Raw genomic sequence first — 21,986 nt, forward strand, 5'->3', positions numbered from 1 at the left:
CCTCTCTTGGACTCCTTGACTGATATTCAAACACATTTGAGCTCAAGTTAAGACTCCACTCACATTTGCTTATTAGTTGAGACTGCATTTGGATGAGATTGGAGAGGATCTAGTGCATTTACATTGAGAGTTTGCATCTAATGGCACTACTTCATCGTCTTGGCTACAAGATGTGACAGAACCGCCTAATTTAAAACACTCCCAAGAGTACTTGTCTTCCATTAGACACTGTAAGTACTCCGAGGAGCACACTAACTCAGACAGTTTCGTTGAGCACACCTAACGGGAGAGCTCGAAAATCCACATTTTCCATCAGGACATAAATAAGTGAATAAAGCTGCATTTCATACACCACAAGGTTACATAAAATCGTAGTTATTCAATATCAGATTTATTACAACAAATTTATACAGTGGAAAGAACAATTATGGGGTTACATGAATAAGAGTTGATATATTACCGGTTTACATATTTTTATCTTGCAACAGAAAATAATAGAGGGAAGTTGCTGGTTAGGACGGCAACCATAGCCACTCAAGTTAATCCTTTTGTGACATTTTTGCGGATTAAGACAATTTTTTTGAGGAGTGGATTAAGATTATTTCCCCTAATGAGATAAAAATGCTAGGGCCGGCATGTTTTCCAAGCAGAGTTTCATTATGGAAATTTGACAAGTACTCCATATAACTCATGTAACACAATATATAGCTTTATTGCAACAGGGGCGATAGCTAACGCCAAAGTTTGTGATCAGAAGTACAAAGGACAAAGTTTTTTATTCTCCGCAGAGGCACGCACTCACTGATCACGGGCATTGTTTAAAACAAACATATAAGGTTTAGATCTTCAAAGTCTCAATCATTCTTATTCCTTTAGAAAAGTGTTCTTTGACCCCCTCCCGGAAGTCCGCCTCTGTAATCCTCCTGTACCTTGACGGTCGCTTCTCATCCAGTAAACCGGCCGCCGGTTCAAGCACATTGTCACGTTCCACAGCATAGAGCATGGCCGGTGAGATCCTCTCCTTCTCTGCATTCGTCACAACCCTGTGCACTGGGCTTTTGAATATCCCATTGTTCATTATCTGTAACAAAATTTTGTAGTCAAGTTTAGCATGAAGGATTCAGGAAGTTGGATATACATCAGTTCCAATTATTCATTTATTTTTGGAAATTTAATCACCACAGAGATTCAGGACACACAATGCAATAGCTTGGATTGCCAGTTGCCTACCTCTAAGGAGTCTCCCAAGTTAATCACCAGAGTGTGAGGAATGGATGGAACATTGAACCACTTGTTCTCTCTCTGAACCTGCAGTCCACCGACCTCACGATCGACCAGAAGAACCGCGAGAAGAGGGCCGTCTGAATGAGCCTTGATACCCAAGACGAGCTCTGGCCTTGGACAAGGAGGATAGTAGTTGAATCTGGCATAAGTTTGAGGACGACCACCAATCTGGTTGATGAAATCTTCTTCATCAAGCTCCAAGATCTTGGCCATAGCTCGCAAGATTTTTTCCATAACAGTCTTGGTTTTTGTTGCGTACTCGTGTAGAAGATCCCTGCAAAAAGGTCCTAGAACAGTTCAGGCAAAGGCCATTTTGGCTTACTAATGTCAGTAGTAGCAAGCTGACAAGTACAATTTTTTATTTCTTGGAGTATACTATACAAGACACATAGGCTGTGTTTAGTTGGGCGAAATTTGGGAATTTGGCTACTGTAGCACTTTTATTTTTATTTGTCAATTAGTATTCGATCATGGACTAATTAGGCTCAAAACGTTCGTCTCGCGATTTTCAACCAAACTGTGCAATTAGTTTTTTTTCGTCTACATTTAATGCTCCATGCACGTACCGCAAGATTCGATGTGATGGCTACTGTAACACTTTTTGGGAAAACTTTTTGGAACTAAACAAGGCCATAGGTGCATTTTTTTCATTTATTTTTCTTTGAAAACTTGTACAAAAAAGGCTGAAAAGTGAGGAGGAATTGTTTTGAGTGCAGGAATTTCACAATAAACTGTTTGGTATATTAAATGATTCAGGAAAAAATATGCGCAAAAAATGATTTAGGAAAAAATATTTCCATTATTCCAGTTCCAGAAAGGCTAAAACTGAAAAGGAGAGTAGGTGACCTGAAGGATTCAGGATGTTTGGGCCATTGGGCAAGGTTTCTTTCGTCTTCAGGCTCCACCTTTAGCTGCAGACGATCGCTCCAGTCAAGGATATGATCCTGCGCTATCACTGGATCACTGCCGTACCCTTCGAGCTGGAAGCGCGTGCCTTCCCTCAGGTTGCTGTATTTCTGCCTCTCCTCGAGCGGCTGGTTGAAAAACTCTCGTGACGCCTTCATCAGATCCTCCACTAGAGAAGCATCTATGCCATGGTTGGTAGCCTGCATGGCATGTCACAGAGATAGCCATTGCATGCATTAGGACTAGGAGGCAGCGATGGAGCAAGGTTCGCACGATGATGCATGGGAACTGACTACTGAGAGAAGAAGAAGAAGAGGAAGAAGCAGGGAATCGATCTCACCAGGAAAAGCCCCCAGGTCTGTAGCACTGAGCGGAGCTTGGCGGTCTCGTCGGCGGTCGACAACTTGTTGAGGTCGACGATAGGGAGGGGATCCGGCATGTCAGCCGCGACCATCAGGCTGCCAGGGCGGTCCTCCTCCTGCTGCACGAACCGGCTCGGCGGCTCTTCCACCAGGGCGGCCAGGTCTTTCACTGGAGTCGGCACCTTCCATGATTCACCAGCCACCGGTTCTTGTTTATTGCTGCTACCACACACGAAGATGAGGATTGAGGAGCAGCTCTCTGAGCATATTTGTAGTGTTTCTGGCCAACTTTCAGTAGGAAAAGTGATTAGGCTACAGACAGACTTTGTTACGTAGAGATAGAGATCGAGTTTCCAAAGCCATAAATCCTAGAAACGCTAGTGATAAACCTCAAGCTATCTGTTGCTGACGCTATCTAGTTTGTTAGGCTAGAATCAAAGTTTGTTACCTAGAGATATGCTTCAGTTTCTCCTTTGCTAATAAAGATAGACTTTGTTAGAAAGAAAGGCACTTTGTATATTTTACTTTGTATATTTTATTATTTTTGCAAAAGAGTTTCTATTTTTCAGTTAACAGATAGTTTGCTCCAAAATCTATCTTTCAGTTGGTAAAGTGATTAGGCTACGGACAGACTTTGTTATATAGAGATAGAATCGACTTCCCAAAGCCATAAATCCTGGAAATGCTAGTGATAAACCACAAGCTATCTGTTATTGACACCATCTAGTTTGTTAGGCTAGAAACAAAGTTTGTTACCTAGAGATATGCTTAAGTTTCTCCTTTGCTAATAAAGATAGACTTTGTTAGCAAGAAAGACACTCTTATATATTTTTATCATTTTTGCAGAAGACTTTCTATTTTTCAGTTGTTAACAAATAGTTTGCTCCAAAATCTATCTATCTATTTCTTGGCACTAAAAGTTGCTTTTTTGTGTGCTTTGTTTGATTGAGCCGTCTTTAATATATATCTGTGTGCATATCAGGTTTTATCAGTGTGCACAACCCCTTGGGGAATCTGTTATCCAAAATGTTTCATACCGAGTTTGGATTCAATTTGTTTAGTACCAGTATGGGAAAATAGCTTAATAGTGATGGGTAATAATAACATGCAATAGTTATGGGTGTTTTGTCTGTCATCCTGGACGTGTTACTAATGATTTATCAAAGGTTGTCTGTCACATTTTGTACTCAATAGTGATTCATGGAAATTGACGCCCATCACTTTTACTAAAAGGATCCCATGGGAGTGCCCAAGAGAGGGAAGGAGGGTTGAATTGGCTATGTTGTATGATGACTTAAATCCTACTTACACTAGCGCTCATGTGTTGACAACAGAAAATATAAATATATGCCAATTAATATTTTTGCAATATTGATGTAATTCCTGTAAAAAAAATAAGTTTTAGGCTATGTTTATACTAGACTTGTTGGCATCCTAAGTTTTTTCCTTGTTGCAACACACGTGCATATTTGCTAGTATTGATAAATTTCTATCTGCAGCTAATGAATTTTATCTCTAAATAATAATGAAGTTTATCTCTGGCTAGCTTTTGTGATAACAATAAAAGGACAAGTTCTCTTCTTGCTAACAAATCTATCTTCAGCACATAAAGCATCTTTAGATGACGAAGTTTATTTCTAGCGTAACAAACTAGATGGCTTGTTCTATGAAACTATCAGCCCATTTCCACAGTTTATGGCTTGGAAAGTCGATCTTTAGGCAATAATAAAGTCTGCCTCTAGGTAGCAAAGTTTGTTTCTAGCCTAACAAACTAGATAGATTCTTTTATGAATGATCAATCCATTTCTTAGCAAACTAGATAGCTTGTTATATGAGACTATCAATCCATTTCCATGCTTTATGCATGCCGTAGAAAGTAAATTTTTATAGGCAATAAAGTTTATCCCTAGATAACCAGATTTGTTTCTATTTTAACACACTAGATAGCTCGTTGTATTAGACTATTAGCCCGTTTTCATAGTTTATGGCTTTAAAAGTCAAACTTTAGGTAATATAAAGCTTGCCTCGCCTTACCAGCTAGATTGGTAATATAAAGCTTGCCTCGCCTTACCAACAAATTCTACCTTAACATACTAGATAATGGCAAAGGGTTCGATCTAGTATATATTTCAAGCGAATAATAACAAGAAAACTACCTATAACAATATTCTTCCAATGACAAATTAAGATGACGTATTGCAGTGAGCATATTTCCTACTCCCTCCGTTCTAAATTATAAGTCATTCTAATTTTCTTGGCGAGTCCAAACATCTTAAGTTTGATCAAAATTATAGAGAGAATTACAAAGATTTATGACATTAAATAGGTATTACTACAAAAATATAATTAATGAAGAATCTAACTATACTTATTTGGTATCATAAATGTTATTATTTTATTATATAAATTTGGTCAAACTTGAGATGCTTTGACTCTCTAAGAAAGTTGGAATGACATATAATTTGGGATGGAGGAAGTACTAGACAGGCGTGTGGTGAAGAAGGGAGATGGTTGCTAGGAGATCACCGAGCCAACAACGAGAACGCAACATTGAACAACGGCATGAATACTGCTATCTTGACTTGGATGTAAAGCAATATTTTCCTATACCTCAAACTTACGTAGCTTTGTTATATTGGTTCGAATTTTTTTTCAAACTGACCGATGGATACTCCGGTGGGGGTCACCAGAGTTTTTTGATGGGTTTGGAACCTAATGTGTACCTCTCTGGAACGCACCGGAGACTCTAGTGCTAGCACTAGAGAGTTCACCAGAGAGTGGTTCAGTGAGGGTGTTTTCTTTGAAAATCTCAGTGCTGAGGGCACCAAAAAAGTCCCACGCTGCTGGATGAAGAGCACCAGACAATAGGCTACACCAATGACTATTTGAGTGTTTAAATCTAGTCGTTGAACTAGCCTTTGGGAAACCTCTGGTGGTCTTCTTCGGTGGTCACCAAAGTTTTTCGGTGAGCATGAAATCTATTTTGAAAGTGAGTAATGGCTAGTTTTGTGTGTGCGGTTATAGATAGGTGATTTGCTTAGTCATTTCACCTCTCTTGGACTCCTTGGCTGATATTCTCACACATTTGAGCTCAAGTTAAGACTCCACTCACATTTGCTTAGTTGAGATTGCATTTTGGTGAGATCGAAGAGGATCTAGTGCATTTACATTGAGAGTTTGCATCAAATGGCACTAGTTCATCGTCATGGCTACAAGGTTTTTGTTACTCTTGGTGGTTGCCGCCGCCTAAACGCTTGGAGGAAATATGACTCCATGGAGCACTCAATTGGAGACTGTGAGGTTCTCCAAAGGTGATTTATGAGGCATTCTTGTGCTCGTCCCTGCGGGAGATCGCGAAGAGCAGCTTTAGTGGATTCATGGCTGTTGTGTACCTTGTAATATAGTCTCATACACTAGCGCTCACGTCGGAGCCTAGCTTGAGGGCTTGTTGACTTAGTAGAGGAGTGGTGATCCTTAGACACACCACAACGGGGACATAGGTTACCGACAAGCAACCGTCAGGAGAAAAAAAATTCTTGTGTTATCTTTTCTCCCTTATGGTTTGGAACTCTACGCTTGCTCTTTGCTTGTGTAGTTGTTAGAGTAATCGAGTAGCTGCTTAATTCAAGTTTTTGCATTTTCTAGTGATAACTTGTAGTTTATCTTCCTCACTAGATCCGTGTTAGAGTGTAAAGTGTGCTTGAGCTTAGCCTTTGTTAGTTGTTCTAGTTGCTTGCTAGTTGTAGTCTGGCTACTAGACTTGTGTAGGGCTTGCTCTTGCTGGCTTGCTTAGAAGGTGCAAGTAGTTCTTAATAGGGCTCACTTTTGTTGCTAACTATTGTGTCTAGTTGTGACTGTGCCTTGTCGATTTTTTTAATAGACTATTTATCGTTCTCTAGTCATCAACTGATCCTTTCATTGACATAGGTACATGCAGCGGCGGATCCAGGAAATATTTCAGGGGGGGGGCTGAACAATACTGCTACTCGATCTTAAGTGTCAGCCCCCCTACACTATAGAACTTTGCCTAAAATTTCATGGGTGCTCCATAGATGCTCCACAGAGGGTTTCACTGCTCTGGTATGGGTAGGGGGCTCGACCACCCCCCCCCCCCCACACACACAGACCCCACCATTGGATCCGCCCCCGGGTACATGCCTAATATTAATAACTCACTGGCGGCAGTGATGTTTGTACAGTTTGTTTAAAAGACTTGAGGCACCAAAATATATTGGCATTAGGATAGGACTGACCAGTGGTTGCTTGAGACAGTAAGGGCATCAATAACATTGTGGTGAATATGGCGATATTTTAGGGAGAAAATATAATACATATACGCAAGAGGACATACTAGATAATCTAAGATTTAAATAAATAAAAGGATAATGAAACTAAATAATTGTGAAAAACTTGGACAATGGTTTAATTAAGGAATATTAGAGGTCACCAAAAGGAAACCAAAGACTACCTTGATTTAGTCTGCACAACCATGAGATATGAGAGTTCGTTTAAAATGCAGGAACTTCACATGATTTGGCAAGCCAAATATGAGAGTTTTGCAGGTTTTGGTAGCAAACCAAATACTAGCCAAAATCATGACTTACCAAATCTTGACACGACGAAATTTGGAAGCGAACCAATCAGGCCCTTTACATGAATCTGTATGATGATCATGTCGATAAATGTACAGCCTGGAGGAGCATAGTCAAACTTTTTTTTTTTTTACTGAAAGTGACTCTATGCTACTTCTATAAAATGAATATTTGAAATGAACCAGGGCCTGGAGCTGAAAAAGTAGGTTCTCCTTGTTCACTCTAACGTATAATCCCTGTTGTCAGAGAGTTTAGCTCAGAGAATCACAGACAAACATTTTTAATTAGAAAATCAGCTTTCATAGATAATCTAAAGCAAAAGATGGAATAGCCCATAATAGGCCATAGAAAAATGAGAGAAAAAAAAAGGGCTAACTACCTTGCTACTTATCCAAACGCCACTATCCCTCTGCCACAGCGAGGGCCGCCTCGTATCGAGCCGCTGAAGCCATGGCGACAACGCCGACCACCGCATTCCTCCGCCTCACTCCAGCCCCTTCTCCCCGCACCGCGCGCCCTCCTCGCTCTGCTACCTTCCTGCAGCCCACGCTCTCAGTTTCCCACTCCCTTCCCGACTGCCGCAACCACCGCCTTGCCGCCGCCTCCAAGGACACTGCTAGCAGCAAGGGGCAGGAACAACATCAAGAGCCCGCACCGTCCGCGCTGGAGGAAGGAGGAGCGGAGAAGGGAACGGAGGTGGGGGGAGCATCGCCCGGGGAGAAGAGCCCGGAGTTGGTGGCGGCGGAGCTGAAGGAGGTGCTAAGGGCGCGGAAGGAGGCGGAGGCCGCCTCGGGGGGCGGGGGGTGGTGGGCCGGCGTGGCGCAGGAGATGACCCAGATCGAGTGGCCGGCGCCCGGGAAGGTGGTGGGCACCACCGGCGTGGTGCTTGGGGTCATCGCGGGCTCCACTGTCGCGCTGCTGTCCGTCAACGCGCTCCTCGCCGAGCTCTCCGACACCGTCTTCGCCGGACGCGGACTTCAGGACTTATTCTCCGGCTGACGACGCCGCATGCTTCGTGTACTCTGTAACTATTGTTTTCTTGCACTCAGGGCTAGGGTGATAGATCAAGTGTCGAAGTTTGGAATTATGTCCATTTTTCAATTGCCGAAGGAAAAGATGACGAGTCTTGCGAAATTGGTAGTGTTACTAATATGTGAATGCCATCTTGTTGGTAAATGGTGACTCAAAAAAAGAAACCTAACTTGAGTTTCTATATAGTGGTGAGAATATAGGCTCCCAGATTACTACTAGTTAATGCTCAACTCTTATAAAATAAGGGCTCAATTTTCACTTATGTTCAAGCAATTGGCTGAAAAGAATTTCTGCAGATTAAAAAGCATATGGTTAATTTTATGCTGTTCTGATTCACTAGCACAGTAGTAGTTTGGACTAACTGAATTATGTTCACTGCCTGATCCCCTAGTGACTTCATTTCACCCTGGTGAAGTAACTGATAGATAGGGGAATTGATACTTATATACAATCAAAAGGGACGGGCACTTCCTGCTATCTAGGTTATGTGGAGTCCCTCTTAATAAATTGTACAATCTGAAGTACAGGGGTTTCCAAGAGGATTCTAACTCAACCTTGATCGAACTGGTGAGTTACGGATGGGATTATCAGCTTATGACATTAGCCTAATGCTTTGTTTTGTTGGGTTTGACAAATGTTTGCTGTTTCTGTATTAACTCTCTCCCCACCATTTAAGTAGCCTACTCTATTAGTCTTGCATTTGTTTTTCCTTGGATGAATGTATAGTCATGGAGGAAACAAGAATCTATATTAGGACCTTTTTGTGTTGCTTTGGTTACGAGATTATGGGGTTAAATTTAATTATTTGCTTGAATGATATATATGTATACAATTGTAGATGCACTTCTACCAGGAAGAAATTTATAGCCATTGTTGTGAGGTGGCTGGATGCAGCAGCATGTAATGTTGCAACTTGATATCTCTAGTTTTCATGAAAATAGCCCTTGACAGTTCCAGGTGAGAATGCTAATTGAAAATTCATGGTTCTAATTTCAGTTAGGAAGATTTATGTTACGAGAGATTTTGGAACCGTTCTATAACCTCATAAATATAAAGGGATGTGATGCGGTCTACAGGTGGACTGGAAGGGCATGACATCCCAACCAGCATTTGTTAAGTCTTTCTCAGCATATGAACGAGCCACTGATAACCTCTCTTTCTCAGATTTATGTTACCCGCTGGATGGATTTCTCTTTCAGGATCTATAGAATAAAACATAACCACTGAACACTGATAACCTCTCTTTCTCAGCATTTGTTACAACCTGATGCACTGGTCTCTAGAAGATCCCATTGTTCATTATCTGTGTAAAAAAGAAATGCACAATTCAAAAAGAGATTACAATTGTCTGTCTTGCACTCATAATAAGCACTTACGAATGATCATTCATTACCTCTATTTGGTCTCCTAGATTGATGAGCAAGGTGTGAGGCCTGGTCAGCACGTCATACCAGACTCTATCTCGGAAAACCGGAAGTTTACTAATGCTGTTGTCTACCATGAGAAGCGAAGCGAATGTGCCATTGAAGTGAGGCTTCAGACTGAAGACAAGATCCAGCCTCGAGCATGGAGGGTAGAGTTGAACCTGGCGTAGTGTTAGCCTTGTTGCCGAATTGTTAATGAAGTAGTCGTCGTCAAGCTCCAGCAGCTTCGCCATTTCTGGAAGCAGACAGCCCTGTACTCTAGTGCATTTTGTGGTGAACTCGTGCAGAACATCCCTGCATAGGGATGAAGCAATCTGGGGCATTTTGCCATGGTGGTTGTTTCAGAAGCCGTCCAGATCCATGGGCTGTGCACTCTGGATGGATGACACCTGGCGGAGAGAGAGGATGCTGGGGACAGGAGCTGACAGAGCTACAGTAGCCTAGAGGAGAGGGATGAAGGATAAATCAGGGGGGAATTTATTCAAAGGCCACGAGTCCAGACGTGAACAATCATGAAGACGGTACCTGGGTCTATTATGGCGCCGCCGCCGGATCCGGTGCCTTGGTATTGCAATGCCGGAGGGGACCAAGGTGGCCCCATACCCGGATAGCTACCGCATCTTGCTTCCTCCCTTCCATGGCTGCAGGTCCATTCCAGCAACCCTAGAGGGGATTTGTTTCAGGTATAAGTCAGTCGTTGGGGTAGTGAAGCGGTTCTTCGGTGACGGCTCTTCTGCCAGTCCTCATTGAGAGCAGCTAATCTGTGTCCGTAGGAATGGGCTACACTCCCAGCAGTGTGTGGATGGTCTGAGAGTTGATAATGGAGATACAGAACAGCTAGCAGCATCGTTGCCAAGGAGGCGAGGCCATAAGTGGTAAGGCTTTGCATCGTATTTGATCTGCGCATTTCATTTCCATATCTTTTGCTAGTATAGTTTTTAATTCTTTTCCTAGATTTATAATGCTAATAGCACCTCTAGTTTACAGATTAGGGTACCATACCATCAATCAATCTGATGAGTCTGTTGTAGATTTAGATTCCCCTGTGTTTAACAAAATTTAGCATCTTTGCTATACACGGCTGGGTATAAAAGATGATTATAGTGATTGAATAGGGAAACATTTTTCTGCTCAATTGTTCCATTAATGGTGGAAACAAAGTTTCTACTGGAACAAGTTAAAATAACTGCACTGTGGGAATGGTTCTTTTGGAATTGTTTCTTGCTGGGTTATTCAATACAGTAGGAAGGTGACATCCAGTATCAGGTGCTTGCATAGAAGTGCAATCTGGGATCTCCATACCTTCTGTGGATGGATATATGATTCTGTGTAACAAAAAATTGACGATATCAAGGAGACAATGGCTACACCTGATGGGGCTGAGGGTGAGTGCCCACTGGGCATGATCTCCGCTTGTACTTGAGTGGATTAAGAGTCTCAAGTACACAGTAACTCAATTTATTTATATTGTTTGTGTGTGTAGGCCTGAACACTAAAGAGCGTGTGGCGGATCAGCCCCTGCTTGTGCTGAAAGGGCAGCAACCAGTGTCCCAGCTGCAATGATCTGCGTGTGTTTTCTTACAGTATCAGCGCTGAAAAAAAAAAACAGTTGGTTGATAATGTTGGAGGGAACAGAGAAACTAATCAGCCAGGGCTTAGTAACCCAAGTGACTGCATTGCAATATATATATATAGGATAAGAACTGCATTGATTACATACAGCTCACTAGAGCTTTTACTAGACAGGAAAACTGCCTGGGTACCCGCACACCTCTTGAGCTACCCAAGGACTTAATGACATAGATTAACTAAAAACTTAAATACACTAAATGTGCCTGGGAAGCAGGGCTTACAGCTACAGTTCTCCCCCTAAGACCTGCTTCAACCCTTCTTGATCTGCTCGATGCCAATTCTGCTTCTCATATCTTCAAGCTTGGCCTTGCCCAAAGCCTTAGTGAGAATGTCTGCCAATTGATCAGCTGTAGGGATGTACTCAGTCCTGATGCTGCCTTCTTCAATACAATCCCTGATAAAATGTTGCTTAACTCTGATATGTTTGCTCCTGTCATGGAAGACAGGGTTCTTAGCAAGTGCAATTGCAGACTTGTTGTCAACCCTCAGTTCCACAGTCTCCACCTTTCTTCCCAACAAATCAGCCAACAATCTTGACAGCCACAGGGCTTGTGTTGCTGCTGAAGTCATAGCCATATATTCAGCCTCACAACTAGACAAAGCCACCACCCTCTGCTTGATAGATTGCCAGCTGACCAAGCTGTTGCCAAAGAAGAACAGACAACCTGTTGTGCTTTTGCTGGAGTCAATATCACCGGCTAGGTCTGAATCACAGTAGCCCACAAACCTAGCAGAATTTGGGGCTCTTTTGAACTGCAGACCATAGTCCAATGTTCCAGCCAAGTACCTCAGCACCCTCTTGACTGCTTGCTGGTGCTCAGTGGTCGGTTTCTCCAAAAATCTGCTCACATAGCCCACTGAGAAAGCCAAATCAGGCCTGGTATGAACCAGGTATCTTAAGCTTCCAACCAGCCTCCTATACTGAGTTGGATCCACCTCCTTGGCAGTGCTATGCTTGCTGAGCTTCAGGCGCTCTTCCATTGGTGTAGCTGCTGGATTGCAATCAGACATGCCTCCCAGTTCTAGGATTTTCTTGGCATAGTGAGTCTGCCTCATGGTGATCCCATTCTTGCCTTGCTGTACTTCAATACCAAGGTAGAAACTGAGCAAACCCAAGTCACTCATCTCAAAGGTGGATTTCATCCTTTCCTTGAAAGCCTTTACTTCATCTTTGACTGCTCCAGTGATGATCAGATCGTCAACATAGACCCCAACCAGCAACACTGAGCCCTCTGAACCTTTCCTGTAAATTGCTGCTTCATGTTTGCTCTGTTTGAACCCCATTTCCTTCAGAGTAGAGTCCAACTTAGCGTTCCACGCCCTGGGTGCCTGCTTCAGCCCATACAAAGCTTTGTGCAGGCGATATACCTTGCTTTCTTTCCCAGGAATAGCAAAACCAGGTGGCTGCTGGACATATACTTCTTCCTTGAGCTCTCCATTTAGAAAAGCTGACTTGACATCCATATGATGAACAGTCCATCCTTCCTGGGCAGCTAGAGCAAGCAACAGTCTCACTGATTCTATGCGCGCAACAGGAGCGAACACATCCTCATAATCAACACCCTCTTGCTGCACAAACCCACGAGCAACAAGTCGAGCTTTGTGCTTGATCACATCTCCTTTCTCATCTTTCTTCAGTTTGTAGACCCATTTTAGAGAAATTGGCCGATGGCCAGCTCGGGGAGACACAAGCTCCCAGGTGCCATTTCGCTCAACAGCGCGCAGCTCTTCTTTCATTGCTGCCTGCCATGCAGGATCATCCTTTGCCTCTGCATAAGAAATGGGTTCCCCAGAGTGGGTGAGGTGGAGCTCTGCGAACAAGCGCTGCGCCGGCGGCGGAACTTCCTGTTCCCCGCCCAAAATGCCATCTATGGTACGATAGCGCAGCTGCTCGTCGTTGTGATAAGTGTCCAGCCGTTCCTCATCATCTTCCAAGGGAGTCACGTGCTCCACTTGTGGGCTGGCTGGAGCTGGTGGTGGTGAAGGCGTTCTGGATGTCTCAGACACCTCTTCTCCTGCCTCAAACACCGATTCTGCTGCTGGGAAAACTTCAGGTGAGGCCGAATGGGGCTGAGGAGATGAGTGTGACTGCACTGAACCTCCAGCTCCAGGGACTTCTTCCTCCCAAGGAAATTCCACCACAAAATCACTACCAGACGTACCTGCTGCTGGTGATGTCCAATCCCAACCTCTTCCTTCATCAAAAACCACATCTCGGCTGACACGTACACGCTGAGATGCTGGATCAAAAACTCGATAGGCTTTGGCTCCTTCAGCATAGCCAATAAATACTCCAGCTTCACCACGATCATCAAGTTTCCTGAGCTGAGACAAACGGCGAGTATATGCCATGCAACCAAACACCTTCAGATGGCCAACAGTGGGTGCTCGGCCATGCCATGCTTCATAGGGAGTGACATCACCTAGAGCCTTGGTTGGTGACCGATTCAGAATATGCACAGCAGTCATCACTGCCTCCCCCCAAAACTTGGCTGGCATCTGGCGCTGCTTGAGTAAGGCACGTGCCATGGCCACCACGGTTTGATTTCTACGCTCCACCACGCCATTCTGCTGTGGTGAATGAGGAGCACTGTAATGCCTTTTGACTCCTTCATTGGCACAATAAGCAGCAAATTCTGCAACAGTAAACTCTCCTCCATTATCTGTGCGCAGAACTTTCAGTTTACGCCCACTCTCCACCTCTGCAGCAGCCTTCACCTTCTTGATAGCATCTGCTGCAGCATCCTTAGATGACAGCAGCACTGCCCACATGAATCGTGTGGCATCATCTACAAGCAGCAGAATATAGCGATTACCTGCCGAAGTTGCTGGTGTAACTGGCCCACAGAGATCACCATGCACCAATTCAAGGTGATCCTGAGCACGATATGTTGCTGCAGCAGGAAATGATCGCCTCTGTTTGGTGGTGACACAAGTGTCACACACTTGCTCAACATGATCGATCTTTGGCATCCCTCTTGCCATTTCCTCCTTGCCAAGCCTCCGCAGGGCCTCAAAATTCAGATGCCCAAAACGCTCATGCCATTTCCATGCCTCCTCATCCCTGCGCGCAGCAAGACACACTGGCTGTGCTGTCTTCATATGCAGTACATACAGCCGGTTCGCGCCACGCCTCACCTTGGCCAGTAGGCGACCGCTGCTGCGTTCCCAAATCCGCAGTACTCCATCATCAATCACCACCTTTGAGCCATTTTCATCAAGTTGACCGAGGCTCATGATCGAGTTCTTCAACGCCGGAATGAAATAAACTCCATGAAGAACACGATGCTCACCAGTCTTTGCTTCAAAAACAATTGAGCCAACGCCCTTGATTTCCACCTTGGACGCGTCCCCGAACCGAACCGTGCCTCGAACGTCCGTGTTCAGATCTGAAAACAGGTCACGCTGCCCAGTCATGTGGTGTGTTGCGCCTGAATCAAGGTACCAGCCGCCAGCCATCTCTTCATCATCTGCTCCCAGATAAGCACGCGCACGTGGCTCAAAAAACTCAACGCGCTGCGCTGTATAGTTGAGCTCCGGCGTGCTCTGTTCCATCTCAATGAAGCCGTGAGACAGAAACAGAGCTGCATCTTCCTCACACTCAGCAAACTGGGCACGCCCTTCATGTCCTCCTTGCTGCCCAGCTTGGTTACCACCGCCACAGCCTCCTCCACGGTTTCCGCCACCGCGTCCACCATGATTTCCTCCCCCGCCGCCGCGCTCTGTTCCATCACGGCGCGGCTGGGGACATTCACGCGCCCAATGCCCTTCCTGATGGCAGTTGAGGCACGTGTTGGGGCCAACACGGCCGGCGCCATTTCCTTCTCCACGTCCGCCGCCACGGCCAGCACCTCTGCCCCGTCCGCGTCCACCTCCGCGGCTGCGTCCTCCGCCACCGCCGCGCTGGTTCTTGAAACCAGAAACGCCAGCTTCTTCTGCGCCTTTCTTCTCCTTCCTTAAACGCGCACGCCACTGCTCCTCAGTGTACAGCAGCTTGCCGTTGATGGACACCGGCTCTGTCACAGCTTGCGCTTCACGGTCATCCACCGCCTTGAGCCTTCCTGTCACCTCTTCAAGCGTGAGCGCTTCGAAGTCGAGGAACTGCTCAATGGCGACGACGATCTGCGCGTACTTTGTCGGCACCGTGCGCAGAAACTTTTCCACGACACGCGCCTCATCGATGTCCCTGTCTCCATGAAGCACCAGCTGCTGGTGCAGAGTTGACAGCCGCAGGGCAAAATCCTCCACCGGCTCGCCAGGCTTGACGTCAATGTTCTCCCACTCCCGACGCAGTCGCTGCAACGTCGCTCGGCGGACCCTGTCCACACCGATACGAGTCGCAGCGATGGCATCCCATGCCTCTTTTGCCGTCGCCTTGTCGAGGAGCGGGAGCCCCAACTCCTTGGGCACAGCAGCGACGATCACCTCCAGAGCTCGCCTGTCGTCGCGAAACTGCACTGGGCCTCCTTCGACAGCTTCCCAGAGGTCGCGCGCCTGCATCCTGAGCTTCATCGTCTGGCTCCACTCATAATAATTGGTCTTGTCCAGCATTGGCCATGATGTGCCGCTGCCGGAATCGCGGTAGACCACCCTGCCATGCGGCGACTCATAGCGACCGCCGCCACGACGCCTTCGGTCACGCAGTGGTGACTGCGAACGGCGCCTGTCCCGCGGCGGAGTCCGCGGCCGCCGGTTCCTCCGGTCCTCCTCTTCTTCTTCCTCCTCCTCCTCCTCATCTCCCTTCTCTGCTGCTATCTCCGCCCGCAGCTCCTGCGCTGTCCTGGCCGCCGCCTCCGCGGCTGCTGCAGCCTGCTGTGCCGCCTTGACAGCCAGCGCCGCCGCCTCCTCTGCTGCCTTCAGGCGCGCAGCCCTGCCAGAGGAGTCGCCCAGCTCGCCCTCAGTGGCTTCCTTGGACTTCCTAGCCCGGCGCTCAAAGGAGGTTGACGTCATGAAGAAGATGAGAAGGTGAGAAGGTGTCTAACCTACTCTCTGATACCAATTGTTGGAGGGAACAGAGAAACTAATCAGCCAGGGCTTAGTAACCCAAGTGACTGCATTGCAATATATATATATAGGATAAGAACTGCATTGATTACATACAGCTCACTAGAGCTTTTACTAGACAGGAAAACTGCCTGGGTACCCGCACACCTCTTGAGCTACCCAAGGACTTAATGACATAGATTAACTAAAAACTTAAATACACTAAATGTGCCTGGGAAGCAGGGCTTACAGCTACAGATAACCATCTTATTTGCTTCTGTTATCTCAGGTATTGTTGATTTGTTGTTCCATCAAGGCCTGATGTCAGTGGGATTGCCATGCCTAAGAAGACTGAAGGTGAGAGCCCTTCAAACTAGGGTGCACTTGCAGTGAAGTGCAAATGATCAATTTTTGGGACATCACACAAAGTTGGGAATTTAAAATTTTCCTTGCTGAGGCATCAGCTGTGGAGAGAGGAATTGTAAATCACTTGGTTCCTGTAACCATGGTGTGGCAACCCTTGCTGCAGGTGAGATGTTTTTGCAATCTATACATTTGTTTTCCATTGAACTGAAAGTTTGGTAGTAAAGTTAGTGTTCAGATAGTCTATTTTGGCGCCTAGTCGTAGATAAATACAGTTTTGTTTAACCGTAAATACAGCAAGCGAAGCCCCACTGTAAGATTTTATTAAGAAAAAGAACCACTATACAAGCAACTGTACAACAAACAGAAGAGGGAGAAGAGAACATAAAGAAACTGAACAACAACCAAGCAAGAGAGAGCACGAGCTTAAGCAGAAAGAGCAGGGCCTGTTTGGATCACTACCTCCCACGCAATGCCTGGCCAGGCAAGCGATCCTGATCCCAGACCTCCGAAATTGAACGCTCCTCCTATAATTTTATATAGAGTTAACTAATGTGTTCTCTTGGGTAGTTAAACTTTACTCTCTCCGTTTTAAAAAGAAGAGAGAGTTTGTCCTAATAAGTTAAAGTTTCTAAATTTGACAAAATTTATAGAACAAAATCACATAGTACAATACCTATGTTCTATCTAGTTCTCATGTACTTTAGCTTTTCTCTTTTAGACAGACATTTAGACCCATTTGGAGTGGAGCTAGCAGAAGGTGTCTAGACTATACACACTTTATTTTCTTTAAAAAAATAAATTTAATATTTGGGATTGCAAGGTTTCAATCAGGTCCCTTATTCATTACATAGAATCACATCTATATCTTTGCAGTCTCGATGACCATTTCCCCTTGAGCGACGTGTTCATAGAGCCCAGCAATATATTCTTTGATTTTCACCTTCTTGTAGAGTGCTGGATGGTTCTCATCTATCAGTTTATCCGCGGGTCGGATTTCTCTTTCAGGATCTATAGAATAAAACAGAGACACTGATAACCGCTCTTTTTCAGCATTTGTTACTACCCGATGCACTGGGCTCTTGAAGATCCCATTGCTCATTATCTGTGTGAAAAGAAATGCACAATTTAGAGAGAAAAAAGATAACAATTGTCAGTCTTGCATTTATAGTAAGCATAACCAGATTAGCCAAGCTTTTAATTTCCCATTTGCAATCATAAAATTAAAGATTCTAATGATAGTTCATTACCTCTATTTGGTCTCCTAGATTGATGAGCAGGGTGTGAGGCCTGGTCGGCACGTCATACCAGACTCCATCTTGGAGAACCTGAAGTCCACCAACGCTGTTGTCTACCATGAGAAGCGTGACGAATGAACCATCAGAGTGAGGCTTCAGACCGAAGACGAGATCCGGCCTCGTGCATGGAGGATAGTAGCTGAACCTGGCATAAGCGTCTGCCTTGCCGCCGAACTGGTCAATGAAATAGTCGTCGTCAAGCTCCAGCAGCTTCGCCATTTCTGGAAGCAGGCAGTCCTTCACTCTTGTGCATTTTGTGGTGAAGTCGTGCAGAACATCCCTGCATAGAAAAGGCGACCACGGCATGTGGCGTTAGGCACTCTGCTACAAGTTTTGTCTGGCTCGATGGGATTTTGTTGTTAAGTCAGTTAGGAAAGGGCCACATAGCATGTATTTGATTTCAATAATGATACCCTCGGGGCGTCCGTCCTTCTAGACAGGACCGACCCGTGTGTCACGCCGCTAGCTGCCTGTGCCACACACCCTCACCTATGCCTCCCACCCGAACTAGCGCCGCTCGCCGTGGCGGCGCGCCTATCTGCCTGATGCGGGCGTGCCTATCTGCCTGATGCGGCCACTGTTGAGGTCTGTTTCGTCGATGAGCTTCACACCAGCGACCTCCACGTCACTCTGTGGTATCGAACTCCGCGTCGATGTTGAGCTCCGCATTGACGAGCCATGCGGCCACTGTTGAGATCTGTTTCGCCGATGAGCTTCACACCAGCGACCTCCGCGTCACTCTGTTATCTCGAACTCCGCGTCGACGTTGAGCTCCGCATCGACGAGCTTTTTGCAACGATATATTTCACGAGTTTCATTTGTATGTTTCATGTGTTTCATTTGTATGTTGCAAATGGATCTAATATTACACAAGTTACAATGGCTACACACGTATATTTCAAGTGTATGTTCCACATGTTTCACACGTATGTTGTAAATGTATGTTCCAAATGTTTAGCCGTTTCAGACGCATGTTTCATGTGTTTTCATCCAAATGTTGCAATGATTATATAGATATGTTTCAAGAGTATATTGCATATGTTGCAACGGTCGGACGAATGTTACAGAAGAGATGAGACGTTAGGATGGGGGAAGGGGTGCGGTCGAGATAGTGCGCGGCGGAGGACAGGGGCGCAGCAGCGGATGGCACCGCGGCGGGGGGAGGAGCGCGGCGTGGCGGGGAAGGGGGAAGGAGCGTAGTGAGCATGACGCCGAGGCACAGCCAGGATGGGATCAAGGTGCGGGACGTCGTGGGTGGCGTTGGACAAAGTCAATGGCGCGGGATGGGTTGCGGGCGGTCGGACTCGATCACTGGAGCTCGATCTGATGCGAGCGCGGGGGCGTCCGATGCGACGCTGGTGCAGGTGTCGCAACTGCGTTCGGACAGGGGCTAGCATCCGTACATCCGGACGCTAACCACCCCAAATTTGGTTTTGAAACGATATGAGATAAGATGGTCCATGTTTTTAAGAATAAGATTGCCCCACGTAGTATTTGATTGAGAGGAATGGATTATATCAATTTTGTTTTGATTGCAGGTACAGTTATTCATGGGTGTCACCTATCAACATTAGGACCCACATGTTGCAAGTACAGTTATTCATGGGTGTCACTTATTCGTGGATCATACCAAATACTTCCTCTATCCCAAATTGTAAGATGTTTGATTTTTTTTTGACATTAAGTTTGATCACTCGTTTTATTAAAAAATTTATGCAAATAGAGTCAAATTTAAGTCATTCTGGAAGAACTTTTATTAATAAACCAAGCCACGACAAAAGAAGTGATATTTTACACAAATTTTTAAATAAAACGAGTGATCAAATTTGATGTCAAAAAAAAGTCAAACATCTTATAATTTGAGATGGATCGAGTATTATTTAGTAGAGGAGGTATGCTGTTAATTTTGTAATCACAGCACCCAAAGAACAGCTCAGGACCTCAACATCGTCATCGGAAGATTACCTGAGACATGTGGGCCATAGGTCAAGTTTCCTGTCCTCTTGAGGCTCCATCTTGAGGTAAAGGCGGTCGGTCCAGTCCAGAACCTGGTCCTCCGACGGCACCCAGTCGTTCCCGTACCCTTCGAGCTGGAAGTGCTTGCCGTCGACCATGTTGCTGTGCTTCTGCTTCTCCTGGAGCGGCTGCCTGAAGAACTCCCTCGACGCGTCCATCAGGGCGTCCATGAGAGAGGCCTCCATGCCGTGGTTGGTGACCTGGACACCGAACGATACATACTCCAGATCGAATGGTACGGTATATACTTTGTACTAGCTAGCAAGATAGACTCTGTGCGTGTGCGTGTACTGCGTACCAGGAAGAGACCCCAGGACTCGAGCGCCAGCCGGAGCTTCGAGGCCTCGTCGTCATCACCGTCGCCACCCGGCTGGCACAGGCGGGCGAGGTCGATGGCGGGGACCGGCGCGGTTACCGTGGCCTTGCGGTCGTCGTTGCCTGCGCCTGCGCGCGCGACGTACCGAGCCGGCACGTCGTCCGCGGCGCCCAGCTGGCCGGCGAGCTCTTGCAACCGGCGGCGGCGGCACCGGCCGAGCTTCCCCTCCTGCACTTTCCATGAGACTGAGAGTGCTGAAGTTGAGAGCAGAGGGGTGTACGACTAATATCTTCGCTGCGACTGCGACTGCGACCCGATCAGTGGCGCTGCTGGCTACGTCTGCTCCTCTGCGATGCGTCTAGTGCTAGCTACACAAGCGATTATTTTGACGCGGGGCCCCGGGGCGCCGCCGTGTTCGTCGCACATGCTCAGAGATGACGTCCAAGTATGGACTCGGGTTGTTCCCGTCCTTGGCCAACCGGGAACGTGTCCACGTTCGGAGAACAGGATCCCGAAAGTAATTTTATTCCTCATTTTACAGAGAAGATTAAATTGCGTCTACCCTACAACAACTTGATAGATCGGTGTAAATTAGTCCAACGATTTATAAACTACTTAATCAAGTACAACTTTAGCGAATTGATACATATGTCCAAACGTTACTACTATAATATAGACGCTGGAATTAATGGTATATACGATCACAAAGAGGCAAAATTTCTTGCATAGTTTTTTTTCGTCTAACTCTAATCTCTATTTGGATTCTAGTTTTTTGTCCGCTTCGTGTCCATGTAGGCCGCTTTTTTTCTAGTTCACTACTACACAAACGTTTATGGAGGCGGGCGTTTTTGATTTTCCGCGGCGGGCAAAGCCGTCCGCCGCGGCCTAGAGGCCACGGTAAATCGTGGCTTAACCGCGGCGGGCGGCTTTGCCCGCCGCGGTTAACCGATTTACCACGGCGGGCGATGTAACGTGCCCGCTGCGGTAAACATACTTTTACCACGGCGGTCACGTTGAACCGCCCGCCGCGGTAAATTATTTTACCGCGGCGGACACAGTACAGAGCCCGCCGCGGTTATGTTCGTTAGCCGTGGCGGGCATTATCATTTGCCCGCCTCGGTAAATTTTTTCCTGAATTAAAAAAAATACAGCAGCCATATAATTAAATTCAAATTCAAATTCAAATTCAAATCACATCCAGATTTCATAAATTAAACTTAAAAAGTATGCAGGCATTACACATGAGATAATATACATATATATACATTCACTTAGTCGTTCTTGTCATTGTTAATTCATTACATTTACATATTAAAGTCGTTATACATGCCCTAAGGAGTAATCTTGCGGACGCATCATCGTGGGCCATTTCCTCAGCCTCTCGTACTCCGGTAAAATCGCTAGCTGGCTGTTTTCATTGAAGAACGTGCTCCCTTCAAGCACGCATTTGTCTAAGACAAACTTACATATGTCCGCCTTTGTCTGCTTGAAGGAGTGTTGGGTGCTCTGCACGTCTCTCCACCAGTTCAATCCATTCTTGAGCACCCTCCAACTGCTGCTATACTGCTTGCACTCCCTCAGGTACTCACAGACGTAGAAGCCACAGGTTTGTGATCCTACCGGTTGTTTGGCACACTGCATGATCGATACACAAGCATTAGAATACAGGCATTAGAACGCTTATGAACAGAACGCACAATTAAACCTTTCAAATACTTACCGGAAAGTTGCGTCTGATTTTGATGCGGTTCTTATGCTTAGCCTTAAAATTCTCTGTT

General features: G+C 45.8%; 1 protein-coding gene and 2 pseudogenes across 8 annotated transcripts; 1 reads left to right on the forward strand and 2 right to left on the reverse strand.

The window, feature by feature from the left end:
* Positions 1-795: 795 nt before the first annotated feature.
* On the reverse strand, positions 796-2,819 carry LOC136525235 (jasmonate-induced oxygenase 4-like; annotated as a pseudogene).
* A 4,706-nt stretch (positions 2,820-7,525) lies between these two features.
* On the forward strand, positions 7,526-17,982 carry LOC136525237 (preprotein translocase subunit SECE1-like). Of its 8 annotated transcripts, XM_066518232.1 has the most exons (5): positions 7,526-8,743; positions 9,015-9,076; positions 9,173-10,475; positions 16,505-16,744; positions 17,847-17,982. In XM_066518232.1, the coding sequence occupies exon 1, from the start codon at positions 7,595-7,597 to the stop codon at positions 8,141-8,143; it is 549 nt and encodes a 182-aa protein (XP_066374329.1). In that variant the 5' UTR covers positions 7,526-7,594; the 3' UTR covers positions 8,144-8,743; positions 9,015-9,076; positions 9,173-10,475; positions 16,505-16,744; positions 17,847-17,982. The 8 variants fall into 8 exon arrangements, with proteins under 8 accessions (XP_066374329.1, XP_066374330.1, XP_066374325.1 ...); XM_066518233.1 differs by having other exon boundaries at positions 7,526-10,475; positions 16,505-16,572; positions 16,680-16,744; XM_066518228.1 differs by having other exon boundaries at positions 7,526-10,283; positions 10,374-10,475.
* LOC136525236 (protein SRG1-like) lies at positions 17,344-20,449 on the reverse strand (annotated as a pseudogene).
* Between the last annotated feature and the right edge of the window lie 1,537 nt (positions 20,450-21,986).

This window comes from Miscanthus floridulus, chromosome 19 (assembly GCF_019320115.1).
Source record: "Miscanthus floridulus cultivar M001 chromosome 19, ASM1932011v1, whole genome shotgun sequence".
NCBI classification, from domain to species: Eukaryota; Viridiplantae; Streptophyta; class Magnoliopsida; order Poales; family Poaceae; genus Miscanthus; species Miscanthus floridulus.